This window comes from Paramormyrops kingsleyae, chromosome 4 (assembly GCF_048594095.1).
Source record: "Paramormyrops kingsleyae isolate MSU_618 chromosome 4, PKINGS_0.4, whole genome shotgun sequence".
NCBI classification, from domain to species: domain Eukaryota; kingdom Metazoa; phylum Chordata; class Actinopteri; order Osteoglossiformes; family Mormyridae; genus Paramormyrops; species Paramormyrops kingsleyae.
The window spans coordinates 6,366,342-6,392,312 of NC_132800.1; the positions used below are offsets into that span (position 1 = coordinate 6,366,342).

General features: G+C 47.5%; 1 protein-coding gene across 3 annotated transcripts in view; it reads left to right on the plus strand.

Moving 5' to 3' along the window:
• Positions 1-25,971, plus strand: part of LOC111857142 (uncharacterized) — a 74,877-nt gene that overhangs the window by 45,367 nt on the left and 3,539 nt on the right. For all 3 annotated transcript variants that reach the window (XM_023837681.2, XM_072710509.1, XM_072710508.1), the window contains 10 exons: positions 2,183-2,302; positions 2,932-3,099; positions 12,152-12,333; positions 19,250-19,506; positions 19,690-19,826; positions 20,099-20,220; positions 22,346-22,463; positions 23,686-23,937; positions 24,347-24,551; positions 25,305-25,626. In XM_023837681.2, coding sequence (XP_023693449.2) covers positions 2,183-2,302; positions 2,932-3,099; positions 12,152-12,333; positions 19,250-19,506; positions 19,690-19,826; positions 20,099-20,220; positions 22,346-22,463; positions 23,686-23,937; positions 24,347-24,551; positions 25,305-25,626 — 1,883 coding nt within the window. The remainder of the gene's footprint in view (positions 1-2,182; positions 2,303-2,931; positions 3,100-12,151; positions 12,334-19,249; positions 19,507-19,689; positions 19,827-20,098; positions 20,221-22,345; positions 22,464-23,685; positions 23,938-24,346; positions 24,552-25,304; positions 25,627-25,971) is intronic.

A 25,971-nucleotide genomic window follows, 5' to 3' on the forward strand; every position in this document is an offset into this window, starting at 1 on the left:
AATGAGAGCAAACAGGCATGGAGAGTGATTGGATAATGAACGAGGAAGCGGAACGTGACTGCCCGGATGCCGGCAGGCATTGTGCATCTTCGCTATACCGCTGTCAGGTAGATCTACCCACATCCTTTTGCTGCCTTTCCCAGACTTACAATTAATGACTCACTGTTCACTTTTCAGTGCTGAGCTAAACTTTGATGACTTAATGCATTTCGCTGAATGGTGAGAGAGGTTAGGGATACGTGGAAGCCGCCTGTATGCATGTAGTATTCGGTCAGTGACCGTTCCTGTCCTCGTCGGACATGTTTATCGTCTTTATCATCGTGTCCCCCCCAAAGCTTCGCCAGGGACGTGTGTCACTGTCACTAACCCTAGCCCCCTCCTTCCCTATTTAGGTTGCCCCCTACTGTGAAGGTGGGGGTGTGTACAGATGTGGGATCACAGGGACACTCTCCCCAGCTGAAAGCTGACTGCCCCCCGAGTGCCCCCTCCCCGCCCCTCAGAATGCCCCCTCCCCTGCCCCCCCGAGTGCCCCCTCCCCTGCCCCCCCGAGTGCCCCCTCCCTGCCCCCCACAGTGCCCCCTCCGCTGGCCCCCACAGTGCCCCCTCCCCTGCCCCCCACAGTGCCCCCTCCGCTGGCCCCCACAGTGCCCCCTCCCCGTCCCCCGAGTGCCCCCTCCCCGCCCCCCACAGTGCCCCCTCCCCTGCCCCCCACAGTGCCCCCTCCCCGCCCCTCAGAGTGCCCCCTCCCCTGCCCCGCACAGTGCCCCCTCCCCGCCCCCCGAGTGCCCCCTCCCCTGGCCCCCACAGTGTCAGTGAAATATATCCCCTCTTATGTCCCCCAGCTTAAATAATCCATACAGAAATGCCTGTGTGTGAAGGAGAAGGATACTTCTTCACCTGGGGGGGGGGAGTCCTGTCCTTTTTCTGAGTACTTTGTATTTACACCTTGGGTCACATAAAATAATCTCAGTTGAAAGCTTTAGAATAGGAAAATATATTAAAATAATAATAACTGTAAGTCTTCTTAAAATGAACTTTATATGATACATTTTTTAGTATATTTAGGTTGTAACTTCAGCATTTTCATGATATGTGAAGATGTTCAAATCAATAACATATAACTGAAAGCGTAATATAAAAGACAAACGGCAGTATAGAAACACAAGGGAAGGTCTTTAATAATGCATGAACAGCAGGTTTGCTGGAATCTCCCTTTCTTGGCATTTCTGGCATGTGGGGAGCCTGAATGGTTTGATAAGTGCCCTCGTTTGTCCTGCTGTGGTCATTCGGAATGAGTAACAAAACAAACAAGTAAGCAAACAGACGAAGACGAGCAGCTCTTGTAAGGCACACGGTGCACACAGATCTGTTTATCGGACTTGCATGCCAAGCCAGCTCGTATAGCTACAAAATGCAATTACCAGCCACACCAGAGTGATTTATAGACGCAGTGAATGTTTTCTAATAATAAATGTAGTGTGTTGTTTAGACGCGTATTTAAAGTATATTTTTGTACAGGTGAGGTTGATATTTATGGTGTGATTATAATGATAAATAAGCTGTTAAGGTCAGACATGCTCAGCTAGCTAATCCTAGACTGGTCACTCCCTTTGTCATTTTATGTCAAATTTGTTGTTTGAACACTATAACACTATTAGAATCCAATGTGTCAATCAGATACTAATTAAAATTCATACTGGGTGAACAGAGCCCCCGGAGGCAGAGGAGGGCTCTACAATCTGTTTCACTTTATTTCAGTTGTCATCTCAGCTTTTGCAGATCATGTATCAATACCTGTATAGCAGGGGTGTCAGACTGCAGTCCTGGGGGGTCGCAGCCCTGTTTAGCTTAGTTCTTTCCCTGTTCCACCATAAATGATTGGTAATTAGCACAAGAAGTTGAATCAGGTGTATTAAACGAGGGGAAACCCAAAAATGTGCAGGACTCCGGCCCCCCAGGACTGGAGTCTGACACCTGTGCTGTATAGGTTCAGATGTCTTGAAAATGACAAGTATATCTGGGATGCAGCTCATTTTTCTGTCTTTGATTCAGGGTTTGGGGGGGGGGGTGGGCATTGAAAGGTTGAATGCCCTGCTTGCCTCTCCTCCCCAGTGACTGGTCCTGTGGGGTCAGACGCTCCGCTGAATTCACACTCTCATCACTGCAGCCTACTGTTTTTCAGGTACATCCATCATCCAGGTGACAGCAACAGACGCAGACGACCCCACCTACGGAAATAGTGCCAGGCTGGTGTACACACTCACCCAGGGCCAGGAGTACTTCTCTGTGGATCCACAAACTGGTCAGGCTCCGCCTCTTCCTCTGTCTGTATTTGACTCTCTGGTCAGGCTCTGCCTCTTCCTGTCTGTATTTGACTCTCTGGTCAGGCTCCGCCTCTTCCTCTGTCTGTATTTGACTCTCTGGTCAGGCTCCGCCTCTTCCTCTGTCTGTATTTGACTCTCTGGTCAGGCTCTGCCTCTTCCTGTCTGTATTTGACTCTCTGGTCAGGCTCCGCCTCTTCCTCTGTCTGGATATGACTATCTGGTCAGGCTCTGCCTCTTCCTCTGTCTGTATTTGACTCTCTGGTCAAGCTCTGCCTCTTTCTTTTTCTGTATTTGGTCTTTGTCTCTAATCAACCCTGTTATCAGGCCCCCTTCTTCCTGTGTCGGTATATGACCCTATGATCAGGCTCTACCTCTTCATCTAGCTATATACCACCCTCTGGCTTTCTGCACCTAATTGTACCTCGAGGTTCAATTCGAATTCAGAGCATGTTTTGTTAAATTAAGCACAGGATCGTTCATGTTTGCCAAAGCAAAACAGCACGCCGGATTGATTTCCTCCGGCCCTGTGCTTGTTTGCATTATCAAGGCTGATATTACTGTTCCGCATGTGAGTAACCGCGCGACGTCCCATTTCCAACCCCCACAGGCATCCTCCGTACGGCTGTGCCCGACATGGACCGCGAGACCCAGGACCAGTACCTGGTGGTGCTGCAGGCCAAGGATATGGGGGGTCACCTGGGTGGGCTGTCGGGGACGACCACAGTGACAGTGTGGCTGAGCGACGTGAACGACAACCCTCCCCGCTTCACTCAAAGTGAGTGCTGCTTTAGCTGCTGCTCTGGGGGGGGGGGGGGGTGGTCTGTGCTAAATCTGCTTTATTTTTCGTTCACTAACATTTAGCTCAGACTACCTTAAATCCGATGCTTCATGGAACACTGCCCTGCTCTCAGTGATATCATGTATATTTTGCCTGAAGCTGTTGTATAGGTGACTTATACAGCGTCCATTTGGTTGAAGCTTCCACATAGTTGACTTAGAGAAGGTTCATTAGACGAATGCTTTTTATAGGTGACAACATCCATTTGGCTGAAGTTTTTATGAAGTTGACTTACTACTGGTCAACTTGGCTGAAGCTTTTATATATGTGACTTATACAGCATTAAGTTAGCTGAAGCTTTTATATAATTGACCTACGAAGGGGTATTTTACTTACAGAGGATGCAGTTGGCTGAAGCTTTCGTATAATTAAGGTGTGATGGGTCCAGCTGACTGAAGCTTTTATGTATGTGGTATATACAGTATCTGGTTGGCTGAAAGCTTTAATGCACTCGACTTACAGAATATGCAGCTGACTGAAGCCTTCATATAATGGACTTACTGAGAGGGTCCAGTAGGCTGAAGCTTTTATATAGGTGACTTATGTGGCATCCACATGCATGCAAACGAGCATGCATGCAAACGAACATGCATGCAAACGAACATGCATGCAAACGAACAGACTCTCAGAGACAGCCACTGCTAAATGACAAGCAGGAAAATTGACTTTTTGAAGGACAGCCATGCAGAGCAGCAGGTGAAACATCTCCTAAGACCACAGAGAGACGACAGGAAGAGGGTCAAGCTGGCTTTGGTCGGGAGTATTGTTCATTCATTTCCTTGGGGGCTGATAGAGGAGTAATCTCGTATGGACGATTATTTAATTTGTTGCATGAGACAGAGAGAGAGACTGGGAGAAGGAGAGAGAGTATGATAAACAGTACTATGTCCTTTGGGGGACTGTGTGAAGAAGGCCGAGGACAACGGAGGATAGAGTGAGGGACGAGCTGGATGTAGGGAGGCCTTGAGTGTGTGTCAGTAGGGTTTGCTAACTTTGTGCTGGAATAATTTGGAGAGAAGTCCCCACAAAGTGAGTGCCTTATTTCCGTGGCTTCCTGCTTTAAAAACATTAAACTTTAAGTCACATTTCGCCACATTTATTATCAGTTTTCAACAGTTTTGTTGGGGTTGTGAATTATTAACTCCTTTAAAATGAGAGAGAAGGAGAACTTTCCTTCAGACAAAAATATTATTATCTGTGTGTCTGTATTTCGGCGTGCTGGCGAATGTGTTTCTGCAGTCCGTGTGTGTGTGGTGTGAGTGAGACAGGGAGAGAGACACTGTGCACGTGTGTCAGAGATGTATACCTGATTATCTGCATGTCGCATCTGTGTGTGTGTACATACTTTAGGAGGAGAGTTCTGTGTGACGAAATGAGATTCTCGCTTCTGATTAGATTAAGCCACAGGGAATTTGATCTGAAAAGTGAAGGAGAGTGAAAGCGGAGCCTCTCGGTTTGTACACACACACACACACACACACAGTCATATAGACTCGACCTCATTTCAGCAGCAGCAGCAGATGCCAGCGGTACCTTCCCCCTCTATCACCCCCCCCCCCCATCCCAGCGTTCGTCTCTCCACGCCTGTCGCCCGCCGCTGCCCGATCCAGCCCTTTGTCACATGGAGCCCGCGACAGGGGACAGAGGTTCTGGCTGAGGCGGCCGGTGCCGGCTGACAGTGAGCCCTTTCAGCTGTGACTTTCCTCACCGCTGGCCGGCTCTGCTGTCCGCTCGCAGCCTGTTGGGTACCAGCCGCTAGACACCCACTCATGCACATGCACACACGCGTGTTTAGTGACCGCTGAGAGCCAGGGGCCCCTGTGGATCAGTCCATCTGCTGAACAGTCCCTCCGTCTTTACAATGATGTCAGGCAGCATCACTGTGCCCCCCCCCCCCCATCCTCACCGCATGGCACCCCCCCCCCCGGCTGACATCCTCGGCATCCTGTGAACGGCCACCACCTCAGAATGAGGTCGTATCTGTGTAGATACCGTATTTGTGTATAGAGTCATGCTTATACCTTCTGGGTCACTAATATTCAGAGAGCTGGACATAATTGCAGGTGTTGCTGTCCGCAGATACACTGAAGATCAGGAGGTCCATTACATCGTGTGGCTCAGTGGGTTAGGTACCCCTGATCAGAAGGTTGCTGGTTCAAATCCCAGGGTCAGCACAGTGATGTTGCTGCTGGGCCCTTGAGCAAAGCCCTTTACCCCCAGTCTTCTAGGAGCTGTCTGACCCTGCGTTCTTGCTTGTATGATGCTAAATTAAATAAAATAAAATATAAATGTATGGGTTGGCACTGACACGCTAATTTGGATATACAGTGAACAGCATCAGTTAAGCGACCCAGATATTACCCACATTTATACGCCTATGAAGGCTACGTATATATACAACGAGCATCAAATACCTCTCTGGCAGGTTTTAACTTTACCATGGACCAATCGCATGCACGATCTGTTAAAAAAAAAAAAGCAAGGATTTGAAGAGAAGAGGGAGCTGGAGAGCTGCTGGGTCTATGAGTCAGTTATCTCGTCAGCTTCCTGTGGGAAATGCAGAATGTCAGTTAGTCCCGCTGTGATTCAGTTTGACTTCACGGATCGGCGTGCGTCTCTGTGTGTCTCTCTCTAATTCCATTTGTCTATACAAGGACACCTTGGAGGTCTAACACACTTACATACTGAAACAGCTGCACGGATACTTGGAGGTAGATAAGATGGACTTTATTGATCCCCGGGGGAAATTCCGGTGCGCAGACGAGCATGCATATAGTGCAAAACAAGACAAAGTGCAAAGACGGTGCACAGAGTACAAGCAAGTAAACACTAATAGACTGAAAAGGTGCACAGAAACACCCTACAAAAAGAATAAGGAAATAAATCTAAATCAATGAATGGAATGTGTTTAATATGTACAATTATATATGCAAACAGACAGCACTGGACTTTCACTACAGCAAAGATGCTTCCTGATGTGTTAAGGATGGGGGTGGGGGACGTGTTACTCTGGTTACTCAGAGACTGGTTACTCACTGAGGCGCAGACACAAAGACACACTGATAGACAGATACCCATAGACAGACGCACACGTACAGACAGATTGCCACACGCCAGGGGCATACACAGGGGAAGGGCCAGCTAACTGGCACCAGCTAAAAGCTGATTTGCTCCCGGAGTGCCCCCTCCCTTGTCATTGGCTAATGATACGGTTGGCCCCTCTGTATGAATTATGAGTGGACGGCGTTCTCGTTCCGGCAGGCCGTGATGTGATGGAGGAGCTGGCAGTCCACGTATCCTTAAAGTAAGGGGGAATTGGAACTGTTTAGTTCACACAGTTCAACACACTGATGGGGAACAAAACAGCCACAGGGGGGTTGAGGATGTGCCAGCCGCCTCGGGCCCGAGCTGGGGAAGAGACCCAAGAGGACTGTGCCCTGCATATCAGTCAAATCTCAGGGGCCGTCTCCAAAGCACCGCGCCTCGTACATCACAGAAAACTGAAGGGCACTCTTCAAGGTTGAGTGTTTGGCGATGGGAAGGGCTAGGGGATCGTCACCGAAATATGGTGTCTTAGTCTGATGTGCATATACAATAAGATAAAAGTGACGAATAGTGCAGTGTGATTTTGTGCCTTTATTTGGCGATAGACTGCTTAGTTAACACTCTGCTTTCGCAGTAGATGGGTGACACTTCTGATTGGTTAACACCCTGGGTTTGTAGTACACGGGTGACACATCTTGATAGTTAATGCCCTGTGTTTGCAGTAGATCAGTGATGCTTCTGGTTGGCTTTCATGGTGGCTCTCTGTAGATGGATGAGCCCCCCAAAGTAATGAGCAGCATTACAGCAGATAATGTCCATGGAGACGCTGATATGGGATCCACTTTACAGAATTAGCAATGATGTCTTGTTTTATCACCCGTCTCGTCCTCATCTAAACTAATACTTCATCCAAAATGCCTGCCAGTTTCTGCCTTGGAAGACCATAAAATGAAGCCGTAAGCATCTCTGATACATAGGATGTTTCCCTCTAACCTCTCTCACATTACTTCATAGTTGTGCATAATTTGGGGGAACCTATAAGTATGATGATAAGGCCGTGTCAGAAAGTCGCAATGATCTTAATAACAGTTATAACACCAATCGTGAGCAGTGAAAACTCTTGACTTAAATTAAAAATGGTACTAGACGTGATGTTTCGCCTATGCACTTGAACCAGAAACACACTCCACATTAAGTGAGCGCACCAAAGGAATGTGAAAACATGGCCAGCGTATCACCCTGGTGAAGAACGAGCGTGTTGCTCAGTAGACGGATGGGTGACGGTTCTCCCTGGCTGTCTCAGTCCCCGTTTGTGGCCCAGATGCCTTCACTTGGTTTACTTGTTTGCTTTGTGTTCATCTCTCCAGGTTCCCCACCTGTAGTGTTGATGTGGTGTAGGAGTTTTTGGCTCTTATACCATCCTTGGCAAATTCCTGAGGGAGTTTCCCTGTTTCCAGGCTGTATGGCTCATATAATACGTAGAGACTGTAATTTTGTTTGTTGACGAGACACAACAGATGCACAAAAGACCTGTAGGTCATGTCATTATTTCTTCTTCTTGGGCGAATAAGGTAGTAGAGCTTCTAGCTAGTGGTGTGTTCATCTTGAGTGTTCGGGAAGCGCACTCAACAGTCCCGACTTTCAGATCCCAACAGATTAGCACTCTTCTCTGGTCCTGGAAAAGGCAAATCCTCTTTTCTGGAACAGAGGATAAGTCTTAATAAAAGTAAGGCGGTTCTGCTTTAAAATGTTCTTTTATTTTGTATCCGACCGTGAAGCTCGGCCCTCCTGATGAATTCTACCGAGTTGCATAGCGCAGACTTCCGCTAAATTATCCTCCCCGGAGTCTTGTCACGGGTAAGTGCGGTCGCAGCCAGCTTTATAGAGGGTAAAATCAGAGGTCTGTCGCCCGTGGAGCAGTGAGGGATCTCATCTACCGCCGTGCCTCCAGCACTTTTATGTGGCACAACTTTAACACTGTTTGCAAAATCGGGTGTTATGCGTTGCCGGAGATAAAAAGCACGGATGTCAGACCCCGAGTATTCCCGGGTGTACTATCCCATTTCATTTATCACCTTGGGGGTGGTTGTTGTGATGATCTTAGCATGGCTGGATGGTGACATGGATGATGCAATATTGATCTGCTGCTAGTAGGTCAAACAAGCAGTGCCACATTCAACAAGGAGTTTGTATTTCCAGCTCGGCAAGGGCTGCCGCTCAGTCCGTCTCCTCGAGGGTGGACTGGACTCTTCAGGACTCTCCTCCATTTAGTGTAGTATGGTTCTAGGATTTTGTAAAGTGGGGGCATAAAAGAGGGTGCAATTCACAGAGTGGGGCCTACCTTATCATTAGCCAATGATATGCTTTAAATTGATGAGTGACAGGGGAGCGGGCCAGTTATCTTCCTGCCCCCATGGCCCCACCCCTGTATGCATCCCTGTCAAGGACGGCTGACCAAATCTCAATCTACGTGTCTCACAAAACGGCCTCACAGCCTCCACCTTGTAAAGACATGAAATCGTTAAATGCTGAGCATGGCCTTTGCTGTAAACGGCCTCTGTTATCGGCTCTGTCCCTGTAATGTTGCTGCTGTAACCCTGGAGCACCTGAGATTAATTCGAATCGCGGCGGGCGATTAGATCCCAAGGGCAGGGCTGGAACATGAGCAGCCTCGATGCGGATGAGGGTTCGACAGCTCGGGGGAGAAACGGTGCAGGAATGCGCAATTATACATAAATAATAAAGCACACACATAACACACACACACTTAAATAAATAAAGTCTGTGTACTTCCAGCCGCCCTTATACACCATATTTCCACGGCGTAACATCACTTTATTGGCATTATTCTTGTTCAGTGATGCAGGGTGAGCACACACCCACACACAGGGCTGGCCTAACACTTTTCGGGGCCCCAAGCAAAATTTAATTAACTTTATTGTCATTTGTCATCTTCCTTGATCATATAGGGGGCCCCCTGGTGGCCACTGGGACCTAGGCAGCCGCTTAGTTTGCTGATTCCTTGGGCGGGCCCTGGACAACACACAGGAGAGGTGACCACAGAGAGTTGGGGTTTATCATTCAATGCAAGCAAATGATACTAAACCAGGGACGGGGCCACAAGGGCACTGACCCTAGCTGGATGCTGATTGCCCCCCTTCTCTGTCACTCACTGATTCAAAACACATCATTGGCCAATAAGGTTAGCCTATCTGTATGAATAGTGGCCCCTCTTCTGCCCATCCCTAGTGACCTGCAAGCCCTAAACATCCGCATAGCTCATTTACACCTTGGGCTGGGCATTGTCTCACCCATCTTGAGGGCTTTGCAACCAAATGATGGGGGAATTGTATCGGAATTGGGTTCAGTTGCGTTTCAGCCGATGGGAATGTCTCGCTCCTGTCTTCCTCACTTTCGTTATTCTGCTGTTCCTACGCCCCCCCCCGCCCTTCACACCCGCAGTAATCCCTCCCCCCCCGGGTGGTGCTCAGTCTCATCTCCTTGCCGCATTTGAAGGCGTGCAGATTTCATGCCCGTGTTCATCACATGCTGGCTTTTAGCGAGCTCGACACTTTTCCGGAACATGACTCCGTGTCTCCTTTTTCACAGCTTAAATAAATTAAGCCCCCCCCCCAAAAAAACAACACTCAAACTCACCCCAAATATCCTTTGTGTTTATTCCTTTCTATCCCACACTTCTCTGTTTTGCTCTCACGTAATGACCAATTCGGTCAAAGGGGGGCACCGCTGAGTTAGATGTCCAGGAGCAGTGCTGACAAGGTCTTGAGGGTCAGGGTTGGGGGGGGGGGTGTGTGCCTGTGAGGGTGGGTGTGATAAGTCTGCCTTTGAGCAGGGGCTCCTCTAGATTGATCTCACACGCCTCCCCGAAGGGAAGGAATCGATTCATTGCTCACTATCGCTGCACTGCTCCAAAATCTAAATAGACATAGAGAAGAAGAGAGAGCGACCAAAAAGAAAACAAACAAGCAAATATATAAACACAGGGATCCGAGCTGAGTCCTGCTTTTGATTTCAAAGCACACGCTTTCATTTATTTTCTTTATAAGAAAACGCCGCTGTCGCTTACCGTGCTCCCGGTAGATGTGCGAGCCAATCACGGTAAACTGTGGGGGGTGGGGTGGAGGCAGGGGGCCAATCAGCCGGCTGCAAATGACTGTGTTTGTAAAATTGATTCTGTTATCTCGAAGGTGAGGGGGGGAAGGGGACGGATTTAGAGGTGCCGATGAGAGTGGTTCTCTTTTTTCTTTTTTGAAGGCCCGAATCTTCGCTGGCATGAAGACCTTGACTGTGTAGGACTTGTAGGATGTGTCTTCTCTTTTAATGAGGGGACCTACAGGTCTCCTGCTTATTTAGAGATCCCTAGAGGAAGGAAACCAAAACCAGAGGCACAATTTGTGTTTTTCTTTTTTTTAAACACACACACACACACATACACACACCAAATGCCTGTACGTGCACACAGACTCGTCTACGGTGAATGTGTTTGTGCATGCCGGTGGTGGTGATCCTGTGATTTTGATGCATTATTAAACTCTGTTGCTTTGGGTTATTATTTTTTTGGATGTTAATGCTCATTGCCCTTTTGAAGTTTTTTTTTCTTTTTTTTTTTTATAGGCGTGATCCTGAATACAATAAATTATTAACTCTGTATAACAAATGGGTTTTAAATAATGAGGCTTTACTGCACTTTGCTGAGGAAACAAGTTAGCTAAAATGTTTTTGGGTCTGGGAACGTGCACTAAATTTGTGCCACTCCAGGTCATTTGTTAATTACAAGGCAGCAAAGAATTTGGCTAGTTAAGATATTAATTTGAAAATAGTTTAAATTCAACACAGTATTTATTTTATAGGCTTAAGCCTCCAGGGGCAATATGTGACTGAAGATTAATAATATGAAATTATGAAAGTAATATAATAAAATAATTTATGCCACTACTTGAAGTGCAGTACTGTGATTTTAATTAGCAATAATAATCAGCATCCTCCCTGGGAATGGAACAGGTATTCGCAGTAAATTAATCAATAATGAACGCAAATGACAATAACATACATAAACATAAACGTCTTATTATGCTGCTACTTTTTTGTGTCCGTGTGTGTGAAGAAAAATCCTGCTTCTGTGAGCCGAAGCCATTTTCTAGGTCTTTTTCAGAAATAAAAAGCAAATTTCTGTTGTATTTATATTCTGAGCTTAGATGCAGCGTCCTGCTCCCTTTGCCCATGTGTCACGCTGCAAAAACTTGGAATCTCACTCCGTCCTCAAGGGGCCAGGGGGTGGGTGGGGGCACGCCAAAGAGAGTGGAGCGGGAGGGCGCGTTTACCGTGAGCTTGCCTTATGTTCTCGTAAGATAAACCCTTCCAGAGCCAGGCGGCCAGTGCCCAGTCAATTAGCCAAAGTGTGTGTCACCATGGAGACCAATCAGCACAGACATTCACCTGGGGCGGTGCGAATAACCCATCTTATTTTCCCCAGTCCCCGCTTGATGTCGAACGCAGCTGGACTGATATGGAGGCCTCAGTACTGATGACGAGCCCCCGCCCTGGCAGAAGCTGCCAATTCACTGCAGCCTGCTTCTGCGGCTTCTGTAGGCTGATGGTTCAAGTTCCGAAAAAGGCCGACTTCAGCTTGTTTATTTATTCATGGATATTCACCTGGTTAATGGGAAATTAATGTTATGCAGACATATGGGAGGGAAAAATGAACAAGAGAGGAAAGAAATGAATCTAAAAAAATCTCTGGGAGTCCAAATGGCATTGTTAGCTACTCAGACTTCCCGTCCTGAAAAGAGATGAATCTTTGATCAACCTTAAGCTCAGCCATTTCTCAAGCCAGTCTCCAATGTGCTATTTGATCAGCACTTGTGAGGATGTTTGCTATAGGAAAATGTGCTTCTGATTTGATCTCCGTGCCTCGTCCTCACAGCTTCCTGGTCGTTCTCGGTGTCGGAGCTGGCCTTGCCCGGAGCAGAAGTGGGCCGACTCTCGGCGACTGACCCGGACCTGGGGGAGAACGCCAAGCTGGAGTTCAGCATCCTTGACTCCGAGGGTGGTGACACCTTTAACATCACGGGGCTGGAGAGTGAAGCCATTATCACCCTGAACAAGGTGGGGGGACAAAGACATACATGTTGTGTCTCTGATAGCCCTACCATGCCATGTTGTGTGTGTGACTGTGTCCAAGTAGCTCTGTATCTTCTTTGACACATGGACATACTGCAGACATAAGAACATGGACACATATGGAATGGGATGGATGGATGGATACTATCAGTTGCAAAGGAAACTGCAGAGAGACAGATATGGATATAGAAGCTGGACCAGGGGAATGTAAACACAGACAGGGTCACTGGAGGGTGGGAAAGAGTGGGGTCTTTTCGCAGACCGTAGCTAGAGGGCACTAGGGGAACAAAAAAAAAAAAGCATTATTTGTCACAGTTATACTCAGTACAGTTTGCAGTGAAATGCTTGGTTGCCCGATTCCAAGACCAGTAACAAGGAACATAAGGTTAAAAAAGATAAAGGAGGATGATGAACATTTAATAGAGAGTAATAAGAAATTATCCTTAAATAATGTTCAAAAAGATTAGCAGTACAATGACAGGTGGTAGTGTAATGTTTTCACACATATATAATTTACAGTGTACAGAGGGAGTACCTATCAAGCTGGACATATATACTCTACAGTATATAGGCCGTGGTGGAAAAGACAGACTGTGCACTCCTAAGGTGTTCATTAAACATCTGATATTGTGGGCTTTGATCTTTCTCTCACTGCGTTTGTAAAAGGAGCAGAACACTTTAAAGGCTCGCTTCCTGGGCCATCTCTTCCAGCAAAGGATTGTGGGTCATACAGTTACTGTGGATTTAAAGCACATGGCGTATCTGTGGGGGAGCCCCAGATAACAGTCTGATATGCCACAGTGATTGGTGGAGCAGATGTCTGTAGATACAGTGGGGACAGGGTGACACTGTTGCCTCACACCTCCAGGGCAAGGGGTTAGAATCCTGCCTCTGATCAGAGTGTGTAGAGTTTGTTTGTTTTCCCATGTAGTGATCCTCCCACAGTCTATAGATATTCACTTCCGGTAATCGGCATGTCTTATCGTGTATGTGTGTGCACGTGTGTAATGAACTGGCATCTCATCCCAGCCTTCTGCCCTGTGCTGTGCCTGTGATTGGCTCCAGCCCACCCCATGTGACCCTAACCTGGATCAGTGAACACTTCTGAATGGGGGGGGCATAAAGACATCTCCACTTGTCTGTTTGCTTTTCAAAATCTCAGATAAAAAAGATATAATTCAAGATTTTATTAATAAAATTTGATCAGTTTACATTAAATTATTTGGAAGTAATTTTAGCATGATTGTTCATGGCTGCATTCTTAAGGACAGTGCCCCCCCCAGTCCAGGGATGGATGGACTGTTGTTACAACAGTATGTGTAGATTGGTTAGATTTTTAATAACTCCATGGAGTGCTTGAGTGTTTGGACATTTCCTACTCTTGGTTGACTGTCATTGAATCAATTGGCCACTAGAGGGTGGCATTCAGCACTACTCAGACAGAGGAGCGTCAGAGCGGAGCTGGCCTGGTTGACGGTAATGTCATGAGAGGTCCGGCGCCGAAATGTCATCGCTGATTGAAACATCGTTTTTTTGTTAAACACACTTAATCTGCTTAAATGCACATGAAGGCGCTCAGTCGGGAAACATGTAGCACACATTCTGCTTAACCCTTGGCTCCTGAATCCAAAGCAGCCATTCCTTCCCACACATTAAATGTAGGTTTATAATAAATCTGCCTGCCTGCCTCTTCCCAAACCCCATTTGTACAGCCGGCTAGCAGCTTTGATCAGAGATGTGTCCACAATGGTTTGGCTGCAAGGCGTCAGGTCACATGAGCCCCCCCAGGCCCGTGTTATTTATAATCCTTTTATTTCATTTATCAAACAGACCATTTAAGCGGAAATCAACCATGACCCGTGTCTGATTTATGAGTCTGACCAGTGGCCTCCTTGGGCAGGATTCCAGAGTGAATCGATGTGTGTCTGTGTGTGTGTGTGTGTGTGTGTGTGTGTGCGAGCGTGCGTATGTATGTGTGTTCATATTCTTCCTCTCATACTGTGTATACAGCGCCCTCCACAATTATTGCCACCCCTTGTAAAGATTTGTAAAAAAGGTTAGTAAAAATCTACCTTTTGGTGAAGTAGCTTCATCTCACACTAACAAAATGAGAAAAATCCAACCTTTCATTGAAGTTAATCAATTCAAAGAAGAACAAATCCTTCATCAATAATTAATTGTGTCCAGTAAATACATGTCACAATTATTGGCACCCCAGCATTTAGTACTTTGTAAAACCACCCTTTGCCAGTATAACAGCACTGAGTCTTCTCCTATAACATTTTAAAGGGATGGAGATACAGAGCAGGGCATCTGAGACTATTCCTCTTTCTAGAATCTCTCCAGATCATCCAGGGTCCGAGGCCCTCTCTTGTGCACTCTCCTCTTCAGCTCAGCCCACAGGTTTTCAGTGGGGTTCCGGTCAGGGGACTGAGATGGCTATGGCAGAAGCTTGATATTGTAGTCAGCTAAGCAGTTTTATGTTGATTTGGACATGTGTGTAGGATTATTGTCCTGCTGGAAGATCCAGTGACGGCCCAGTTTTATTTTCCTGGCAAACGCAGCCAAATTTTGATTTAAAATGTTCTGGTATTTCATGGAGTCCATAATGCCATGTTAACATCTTAACAAGGTTCCCAGGGACTTTGGAGGATAAACAGCCCCACAACATCACAGAACCTCACCATATTTTACAGTTGGGATAAGGTTCTTTTCATTAAAGCCATCCTTTTTTTTTTACGCCAAACCTACCTCGAATGCTTTGATCACAAAAAGGCCTACGATGTGATCTATTTAGATTACCAGAAGGCCTTTGATGTTGTCCCCTACAAATGGCTCTTGCTTAAGCTCAAAGCTGCAGGGATTTTAGGAACTGTGGCAGCTTGGATCGAAAACTGGTTAACTGACAGGAAGCAGCGAGTAGTTATTAGAGGCACAATGTCACAGTGGGCCTGCGTTCATAGTGGGGTACCGCAGGGTTCAGTTTTAGGACCACTATTATTCCTAATTTACATTAATGATATTTACACCAAGGAAGAAGGACATTGATGCCTTGTAAAGGGTGCAACGGAGGGCTACGAGAATGGTTCCTGGTCTTAGAGGAATGGAATCTCACTCTCACTGAGGAGAGGTTAGCTGAGCTGAATCTGTTTAGCCTCGAGCAAAGGAGACTAAGGGAGGACATGATCGAGGTCTATAAGATTCTAACAGATCTGGATGCTGTTTAGCCAAATGTCTACTTCAATATTAGTTTAAATACTAGAACTTGTAGCCATAAGTGGAAATTAGTGGGAGAACATTTTAAAATGGATTTGAGAAAGCACTTCTTTATACGGCGTGTAGTTAGAGTATGGAATAGTCTTCCTGTTAGTGTAATGCTAGCTAAAACCCTGGGTTCCTTTAAATTAGAGTTAGATAAGATTTTAACAACTCTGACCTATTAGTTAAGTTCTCCCAAAACAAGCTTGATGGGCTGAATGGCCTCCTCCCGTTTGTAGATTTCTTATGTTATGTTTATTGCCAAAAAACTCAATTTTTGTTTAATCAGACCATAGAACATGGTTCCAGTCAAAGTTGAAGTAGTGTTTTGCAAATTCCAGCCACTTACGTTTGTGGCTAACTGACAGACAAGTCTTCTTTCTGGTGTACCTTCCAAATAATCTGTTAGCATGAAGGTTGTGTCGCATTTTTTCATGGTGAGATGAATCATTGAATTCCGGTGTTCCAATCACCTCCATAGACACAGGTGTATAAAATCAAGCACCTAGGCATTCAGACTGCTTCTACAAACATTTGTGAAAGAATGGGTTACTCTCAGGAGCTCAGTGAATTCAAGAGTGGTACTGTGATAGAATGTCATCTGTGCAAGTCCATGGATGAGCGAGTCTGGTGTGGGAGAACTTGACTGGCCTGCACGTAGCCCTGACCTCAACCCGATGTGTGTGTGTGTGTGTGTGTGTGTATTGCCCAGTCCGGTCATTGGGTGCGTTCGACTTGCTTACAGCGCTGGCTTAAAGCATTCTGATCCTGACGCAATGCATTACGGTTAGATGCATTGCGACCTCTCACCCGGCTGCACAAACTGGAACCGCCTCCGTGACGACACACCTTTGCTCTAATTGGCTGAAGAGTTTAGTTACATGCATGACGTTTGTATCCCAGGCAGTTCCGATGCGTAATCTGATATTTCTCCTGAATATCACGTAAAGCAGTGAGAACTGGTTTTCAGTTAATTTACCTGGTAAAATAAAGTTTAAATAAATGCCATAAATGCTCTAATAGTACACGTAAGTTAGTGGTTTATTTATTGTTAGTTACTGTAATGTTGCGCTGCTTTATTTGGTTAATGGTCCAGCCTGTGAAGAAGGCATTCAAGTAAGAATTGCATTGTAGTATGACTCGTTTCCTGGCGCATACAATTTATATTAGGTCAGCGTTCACGGTTCAACTTCTGATATTCAGATCGAGTTCTAGGTCAAACTGGTTTGTTCGACTTTCAAGAAATTCGAGTTCTAGTGAGATCGAGAACCGAGGTACCACTGTGTGTGTGTGTGTGTGTGTGTGTGTGTGTGTGTATATATATATATATATATATACTGTATATATATTTAGCCAAACCCAATGGCCAGTCTTTATGTACAAATATGTAAGCCAAATGTGTAATACCTGTGGTTTTAGTGGGTATTATATGTTTATAAATGCACAACTGTATTTATGTATTAAGTCCGCGTACTTAATATTTAAACGTTTATCAGTAAAACAGTCAGGATGGGAAAAATATGAATGTTTTGCACCGAGTGTCGATTTAAGTGGTGCACCTAAATATTCTGCTGGAGCCCCTAAAATTTGCAGTAAGGAGCCCCAGTGCTACTATACATCTGTATGTACAGACTGACAAACTGCCTGCGGCTCCATTCCTGCTCCCCCTGGCAAACATGAGCACACACTCTCATGTCATGTGCACATGTAAGCCAACAAAGGGGTACAGAGATATACCCCGCATCCCTCCGCCAACTGCTGGTGACGCCATAGTGGCACAGAAAGAGAGGTATCTGATCGCTGCTGGGGGCTCAGTGTGTTTTGTGAGATCAGAGGGTTGCAGGTTCAAATCCAAGGGTGGGCAGACAGCGAGACGTTCATTTTGGGAACTTCTGACCCTGCCTTATCAGCTCTTTGCTGCTTTGCCTAAAAGCATCTACTGAAGTTAAAAACACATGAATGTAGCAAGGTTTTACTTTCCAGTTCAAGGAGGAAATTTGATTGTGAAATTAGATTGAAAAGATCGGTCTCCAGTCGGACCGAGAGAGAGTGTTATTAGCAAATGAGAGTTGGCTCTAAGTAAAGAGAGTGGGATGTGTTAATTTGTGCTCCAGTGCTGGAAAATTCAGAAAATTTGCTTGGGCATTATTGCTAATTGGATCAATATAATCTGTATGCGTTCCACTAAAGCAGTAGTGGATTGAAATCGGGTTAATTAATTGTAAGAGGGCAACAAGTTTGTGTTAGTGAGTCAGGCGGGAGTTCTGATTGTGAGGCAGAGACAGAAATGAGTTCCTTCGGCAGGATGACGGGCAGATCATGCATGGAGATGTTGAGACTGTTGATGCGGAGGCTTTGAGTGACTGGAAAGTTTGTGCCTCACGTCTTGAACAAGGCGGTCGTTGTCTATCATGAACCATAAGAAGCAGAGATGAGATGCTGGTGGAAAGTTCTAGGAAGCCGACATGACACCTGTCATCTGGACCCTCATGCTGTCCTTATACTGAACAAGGTGCCTGAGAACTAGCAAGACACTTCCCTTCCTTTATACTGTCCCAAATCTTCATTTTACAGCTACTGAATTCCTTGCTTTTTATTATTTTTATTTTACTGATTTATTATTATCTTTATTGTTACTATTTGTTTTTACACAATACTGTTCGAAAGTCTTTGCCTGTCAAAGAAAATGTTAAAGGTATTTATCTGTGCAGTAAGTTTGTATTTGCTCAGAAAATAAAAACACAATCTAACGATAGAACAGTGGAGATCGGTGTATAACGAAACGGGTGAGTAGGGATTGTGAGAGAGGGACACGTTTATTGATTGTAAACGCGAGATGAGTGTGGATTATGAGAGGTGAGCCCCGATTGTAAGGGAGATTGATGAACTCAGACTGTGCTTGGACGCCGAGGGAGGACGAGATGCAAGGGGCAATCATGACTGAGCCCGGCTGTGACAATGGATGAAATGAGGTGGCCCAGGGTGCTGCCCAGCCCGGGGAGAGTGGATGATGAGTGTGTGTCTGCAGGGGAAGCGACAGCCCCTCTATACTACTCGGCCTGCCAGCAGGGGGCGCTGCTCGCCCTCACGTCTCTCCCCCGGGGCGGAGTGGGCTCATCGGGGCTCTCCTGCTTTTAGGTCAGGGCTGATTCTAGGGTTTTTCTTTAAGGTGAGGAGCCATAATTCATTCAGACGGGCAAATATTATCATTAGCCAATGATATGTTTTGAGTCAGATCGACAGGGTAGTAGACCAATCAACATTCAGCTGGGGGCGGTGCCCCTGCAGCCCCACCCCTGGATGCCACTGGTTTTCTGTCATTTGCTTTCCCTAGATGATGACCTCAAACCCTGTGTGGCCACGTCTTCAAGGAATCAGCTAACTAACTTGCTGCCTAGGGCCCAACAGCCACAAGGGGCCCATGTCTGGTCATCTAGGTTAATCCAGTTTTGCTTAGGGCCATGAAGAGGGCGGGGGGCCAGCCCTGGTATAGGCTGTTTGTGTGTTTGCCTGTTTCATCACCATTGTCCCTTTCTTCCCGTTAGACCCCCCCTTGTACCGATTCGTGACCCTGTCTATAAGGCCTGAGTCATCACTTCCGTGTGTTTTATTTATTGATTTTGCATGCTGGAATCCCCCCCAGGCGGTGGACTACGAAAGCCGGCGGTCATACTCCTTCTCAATAGAGGTGCTGAACCCCCTTGTGGACCCCCGCTTCCTGCGGCGTGGCCCCTTTAAGGATCGGGCCGCTGTGAGGGTGCAGGTGCTGGATGCCGACGAGCCACCCCGCTTTGCGCGGCCCACGTACCTGCTGGATGTGTATGAGAACTGCCCCCCACCGTGCCCCGTGGGCCGTGTGGATGCCGTGGACCCCGACACCGGCCTCAGCAGTAGCATCAGGTGACTGAGCTGAATTCAGCTAGTACTCACTGAAGCCTTTTTCGCTGCCTTCATCAGTTTTGACCCTATTCTTTGTCATAATAAAAGTGCGATTGACCGCATTTTCCGTCATAATAAGAGTCCTAGCATTCACTGCATTCCGCTGGTGGATATCTAACACTCCTTAATATCCGTCTTCCTCAGATACTCCATAGACCCCCAGACTGACCCGGAGACGCTGTTCCGCATTGCCCCTGACAGCGGCCTCATCACCACGGCGACAGAGTTGGACCGCGAGTTTGATCAGTGGCACAACATCACTGTCATCGCTACACAGAGAGGTCAGGGGTTGTGATGTCATGGTGCTGATGATTGTGCCCGCAACACTAAGCCACACACCTAATTATTAATATTAATGGCTGCCTTTTGGATAAAATGTAGATTGCAGATCAAATGCCCTTTAATGGAAAATGTGTATGGTTCTGGTGAAGGTTGAAATGATGTTCTTGTGTGGCTGCGTTGATGTTGCAGCCACTTCTTGGTGCACTGTGCGGTCAGAATGGGTTTAGGTGTAGTCACGATGACCTTGTGGTGTGTTCCGGACCGTTTCCAGACAATCCCAGTCAGGTGACCAGGGTGGTGGTTGCCATAGAGACCCTGGACGTGAATGATAATGCTCCCGAGTTGGACAGACAGTACAGCACTGTGCTGTGTGACTCCACTGCCGTTGGCGAGGTCAGCACTCTCCCCTGTCTGTCAGCACCTCCTCTGTCTGTCAGCACTCTCCCCTGTCTGTCAGCACCTCCTCTGTCTGTCAGCACTCTCCCCTGTCTGTCAGCACCTCCTCTGTCTGTCAGCACTCTCTCCTGTCTGTCAGCACTCTCTCCAGTCTGTCAGCACTCTCTCCAGTCTGTCAGCACTCTCCCCTGTCTGTCAGCACTCTCCCCTGTCTGTCAGCACTCTCCCCAGTCTGTCAGCACTCTCTCCAGTCTGTCAGCACTCACCCCTGTCTGTCAGCACTCTCTCCAGTCTGTCAGCACTCTCTCCAGTCTGTCAGCACCTCTCCAGTCTGTCAGCACTCTCCCCTGTCTGTCAGCACTCTCCCCTGTCTGTCAGCACTCTCTCCAGTCTGTCAGCACCTCTCCAGTCTGTCAGCACTCTCCCCTGTCTGTCAGCACTCACCCCTGTCTGTCAGCACTCTCTCCAGTCTGTCAGCACACTCTCCAGTCTGTCAGCACTCTCTCCAGTCTGTCAGCACTCTCCCCTGTCTGTCAGCACTCTCCCCTGTCTGTCAGCACCTCCTCTGTCTGTCAGCACTCTCCCCAGTCTGTCAGCACTCTCCCCTGTCTGTCAGCATCTCCCCTGTCTGTCAGCACTCTCCCCTGTCTGTCAGCACTCTCCCCTGTCTGTCAGCACCTCCTCTGTCTGTCAGCACTCTCTCCAGTCTGTCAGTCCATCCCCTGTCTGTCAGCACTCTCCCCAGTCTGTCCGTCTATCGCTTCTTCACTACTGACCGCCAATGTCCACATATTTGTGTCTCTATATTTAAGTTACTCCTCCTGTCTCTCTGTCCGTCTGACTGTCAGTTATTCTCCATTTCTGTCAGTCTCTGTATGACAGTCTCTGTTTCTTACGGTCTCTGTTAGTCTCATTCAGTTTAGGTCTGTGTCTCTTTACCTTTCTTAGATTCTCATCCTATGTGTGTGTTCGGTATGTTATCATAACTGCATAGCTGACTGACACATGGTTATTTAGTAACTTACAGTGGCTTAAATTTCCATGCTAGGGGATCATAATTCCTTCCTCTGAGGATGCGAAATCGCAGTCAGGTTTGGTTTCTACAATCAAGCTTGATTACTATTCAGTGTTGCTTAAGGGCATACTTACACTTGGTCCAGTTGCCTTGTACCGTGTCCGAGCACTATTGCCCCCCCCCCCTCCATTGTCTGCACTCACATTGCACTTAACGAGCCTGGCCTGAGCACGCCTTGGTCATCACTGTACGACTTTTTTTGCATGGAAGAAAACAGGAATGAAAGCACTATCGCACAGCAGAATGGAATTCATGATTAATGTCCTTATTTTGTGCCTTATTTGGAGTCATTTTGGCCATGATGACACACATAGATTTATCAAGTATACAGCGCAGTGATTTTTCTTTATTTCTGCTGCATGTATACGAAGATCCCACATTTTACCAAATATTTCAGTTTACGCAGACTAGTGTTGCATAGGATACCAGTACTGAAATATTTGAAAGCTGTTCCTTATTACATTTCTTTAGTACTAATTACACTACTACAGATAGCAGTAACGCTAATTTCGCTAATGCTAAACATTGAATGAGAACCATGGCAATATGTCTGAACCTCAGTTATACCCTGTTAGAACTGCATGCATGCTGTATAGAATACTGAAATGTCAGCTAGCTAAATACGATCTCCCTTGCTTCGTTTATTTGAGGGGGGCAATCTGTGCAGCCGATCTGTGCAGTCCTTTCCTTTAGGGTTCGGTTCATATATAGTGTACATGTGCACACGCGTGGGCCAGTCGCATCATTGACATCAAATCTGTGTTCTGTGCCTGGGTTAGATCCGTACCGGGCCCTAATCCTACTAACCGTGTTTGAGCCCACCTCATCAATCGGGCCAGGGCATGGTTAAGCATGCCACGTCTGGGCATGGTACGGAGTGATCACATTTATTAAGTCACTCAAATGAGCTTGGGCACGGTACAGTTTGGCTAGTGTGAGTACACCCTAACACTCCCCTGATTGTGCATTCAGCTCCCGCACTCACAATTAAGTTCTCTAGTAAGGGCATTGCTGCCATGATGCCGCCAATGGTGGCTCCCCCCATAGGTGGTCCAGGAGCTGCGCGCCGTCGATATGGACCAAGGAGGGAACGACTCTACGGTGCACTTCAGCATTGCGCCTGAGTCAAGGGCAGCGCAGAACTTCTGCATCACAGAGACAGGAGGTGGGAATCTCTGCCCCCTTACTCCGCCCCTCTCACTCTGCCTCCTTTCACTCCACCCCTCTCACTTTACCTCCCTTCACTCCACCCTCCCTCACTCTGCCTCCCTTCACTCCACCCCTCTCACTTTACCTCCCTTCACTCCACCCTCTCTCACTCTGCCCCTGTCACTCTGCCTCCCTTCACTCCATCCTCTCTCACTCCGCCCCTCTCACTCTGCCTCCCTTCACTCCATCCTCTCTCACTTTGCCCCTGTCACTCTGCCTCCCTTCACTCCATCCTCTCTCACTCCACCCCTCTCACTCTGCCTCCCTTCACTCCATCCTCTCTCACTCTGCCCCTGCCACTCTGCCTCCCTTCACTCCATCCTCTCTCACTCCGCCCCTCTCACTCTGCCTCCCTTCACTCCATCCTCTCTCACTCTGTCCCTGTCACTCTGCCTCCCTTCACTCCATCCTCTCTCACTCTGTCCCTCTCACTCTGCCTCCCTTCACTCCATCCTCTCTCACTCTGTCCCTGTCACTCTGCCTCCCTTCACTCCATCCTCTCTCACTTCGCCCCTCTCACTCTGCCTCCCTTCACTCCACCCTGACTCACACTGCCTCTATTCATTCCACCCTCTCTCACTCTGCCTCCCTTCACTCCACCCTCTCTCACTCTGCCTCCCTTTACTCCATCCTCTCTCACTCCGCCCCTCTCACTCTGCCTCCATTCACCCCGCCCTCTCTCACTCCACCCCTCTCACTCTGCCTCCCTTCACTCCACCCTCTCTCACTCTGCCTCCCTTTACTCCATCCTCTCTCACTCCGCCCCTCTCACTCTGCCTCCATTCACTCCACCCTCTCTCACTCCACCCCTCTCACTCTGCCTCCCTTCACTCCACCCTAACTCACTCTGCCTCTATTCATTCCACCCTCTCTCACTCTGCCTCCCTTCACTCCACCCTCCCTCATTTTGCCTCCTCGCTCCGCCCCCCGCTGCCCGTGCTTTGCCCCGCTTCCTTAGTGTAGTCACAGGCAGACTGCAGTAGGCAGTAATGGATCAGGCTGATTAATGTCATGATAAATTTAATCGCTCGTCACTGCAGCACAGTGATGATAATAAGAGACTAACAGCCGGCTCTGTCTTCTCAGAGTCATCATCATTTCATCATCTGTCCTTCTGTGGCCCCCTCCACCCCCTCACTCTCCTCATTCTCTCTCCTTCCCTCTCCTCCTTTGCTCAGGCCCCACAGCCAAGGTGCTGCTGCTGTCCCCCCTGAAGACGCTGCCGCGCTCCCCCGCCTCCTCCATCACCATGCAGGTGCCCGTGGTCCTGCGGGACAGCGGCTCTGGCCTCAGCAGCACTGGCACGCTCACCGTCTCCGTGTGCCCCTGCCTGCGGGGCGTCTGCCTGCCCATGCCCTCCGCCTCCCCCTCCCCAGGGCTCAGCACCGCCGCCCTGCTGGCCATCCTGGCCTGCGTGGCCACACTGCTGGGTGAGGCCACACACACACAAGCATGCATGACTGGCATGAATGTGTGTAAATATATTCTGAGTGTTTATATTCCAGCCTAGAGCAATTGACAAGTCAAATAATAATAATGATGACTAATGCATTAAACAACAGGCAAAGAGCGTCAACACAAGCAGACAGTCAGAATGATAAGACAGTTGTCTGTATGTCTGATTATAATGTGTATATTTGACCTATGCTTATGTATATAATAGGTATATCACCCCCTTCCCTCTCTCTCTCTCTCTCTCTCTCTCTCTCTCTCTCACCCCTTTCCTTCCCTCCCTTTCCCCCCTGCTTCCCTCTCCATACCTCCCCCCTCCCTCTCTCCCTCACTTGCGCCTCTATACCTCGCCCTCTCTTGCCCCCTTGCTGTCTGGTGCCCCCCCAGCCGTAAGCGTGCTGTCACTCTCGTTGCGGCGTCAGAAGCGTGACTCTCTGTCGCCGCTGGAAGAGGACGACGTGCGGGAGAACATCATCACCTACGACGACGAGGGGGGCGGCGAGGCCGACACTGCCGCCTTCGATATCGCTGCACTGCAGAGCGCCCCCCAGAGCGGCCGGCGGGGGTACCGCACGCTGGACAGCAAGAACATGTGAGAGCCTGTAGGGGGAACTATATGGTAACCATGTGGGACTCTGTTTGTGTCTTTAACCCCCTGGGGTCTGAGGCCTCTTTTCCACTTTCAAGGTAGTCTGACATGCCTTGACATTTTAAAATATTTCACCTATCTAAAAAACATTTATCCCAAAGTGTTACATTTGCTTTTATTCAGCACAAACTCAGCACCAATAATCTGAGACCTCTTAGAATGTTATTATTCTATTTTTTGTTAAAATCAACTTTAAACATATACTTTTCAAAAACCTATTTTCAGACATGCTGAGAAATTGTAAAAAATCACATTATAGACATTTCTAGGTAAGACTTTTGAGCTCTGAAGCTTATAGACACAGGGGTTGGCTACACATAGGTGAAAGTGACATTCAGAAATTTTATGTAGTTTGATTACTAAAGTGTTAGAACTTTAGAGTGACACTCTTTTTCTCAAAGTCAGTGGCCTTCACAATGAATATTGGTGAGATAGGTGTCCTCACACCTGTAGTAGTTTGCATACTGTCAATGGCCCATCAGTCTGGAATGTCACTGCACCCCACACCCATCACTTTGGAAAGGCAGTTTGAAACGCAAGAAAAGTAGCAACAATAAAATCCCTTTCACAGTTTATTGGTAGATGGAATGAAAAATGAAAAACTGTGACTATATAAATATAGAAAGCGATAAATATGATGCAGGGACTATTATTAACTGGTAGCGTGTGATTCTGAAACCCTCCCCCTCTCCACAGACGCTATTCCCAGCAGAATCGGGAACAATCCCAGGCTGGTAACTGGGCCCAAAACGCCGGTCCGAATTCTCAGTACCGGGGCCCGGAAGCCTCGCCCTATGGCCCACTGCGCTACAGTTGCCACACGCTGCCAGTGCTGCGGGCCGGTCGCTGTCTCGGCTTCCCTACTTTGCACAACTCAGTCCCAGACAAGCCCAGCCCAGCAGGGGGCGCCGTGGAGGCCGAGGCGGGGAGCGGGGACTCCGATAGCGGCTCCACGCGGACCGGCGAGCCCAAGGATAGCAGCGACCTCAGCGGTGACAGCCAGAGGAACCAGGACTGGGTAGGAGACTCGGCCTGGTGTGTGTGTGTGTGTGTGTGTGTGTGTGTGTGTCTGCGCGCCTCGCTTAAGGGGCACCTCTGCCAGTGTCATCCTAGCGCTGATGTATTTATTTATTATTTCCATATATTTTTTTCAATTTTCATGTGAAATCCAGTTTAGATTTCATTGTGTTTTATTAGTTTTATTTATTCATTTTTATTTTAAAGAAATATTTCTGTTTAGATTTTACATATTTTGTTTGAAGTTTAAATGTTAATTTTATTTCTAGGGATTGTCTGAAAGTTAGAGTTATTTTATTTGTTTGATCTTTAGAGAATCCTACATGAATACAGAGTGCCTATTATG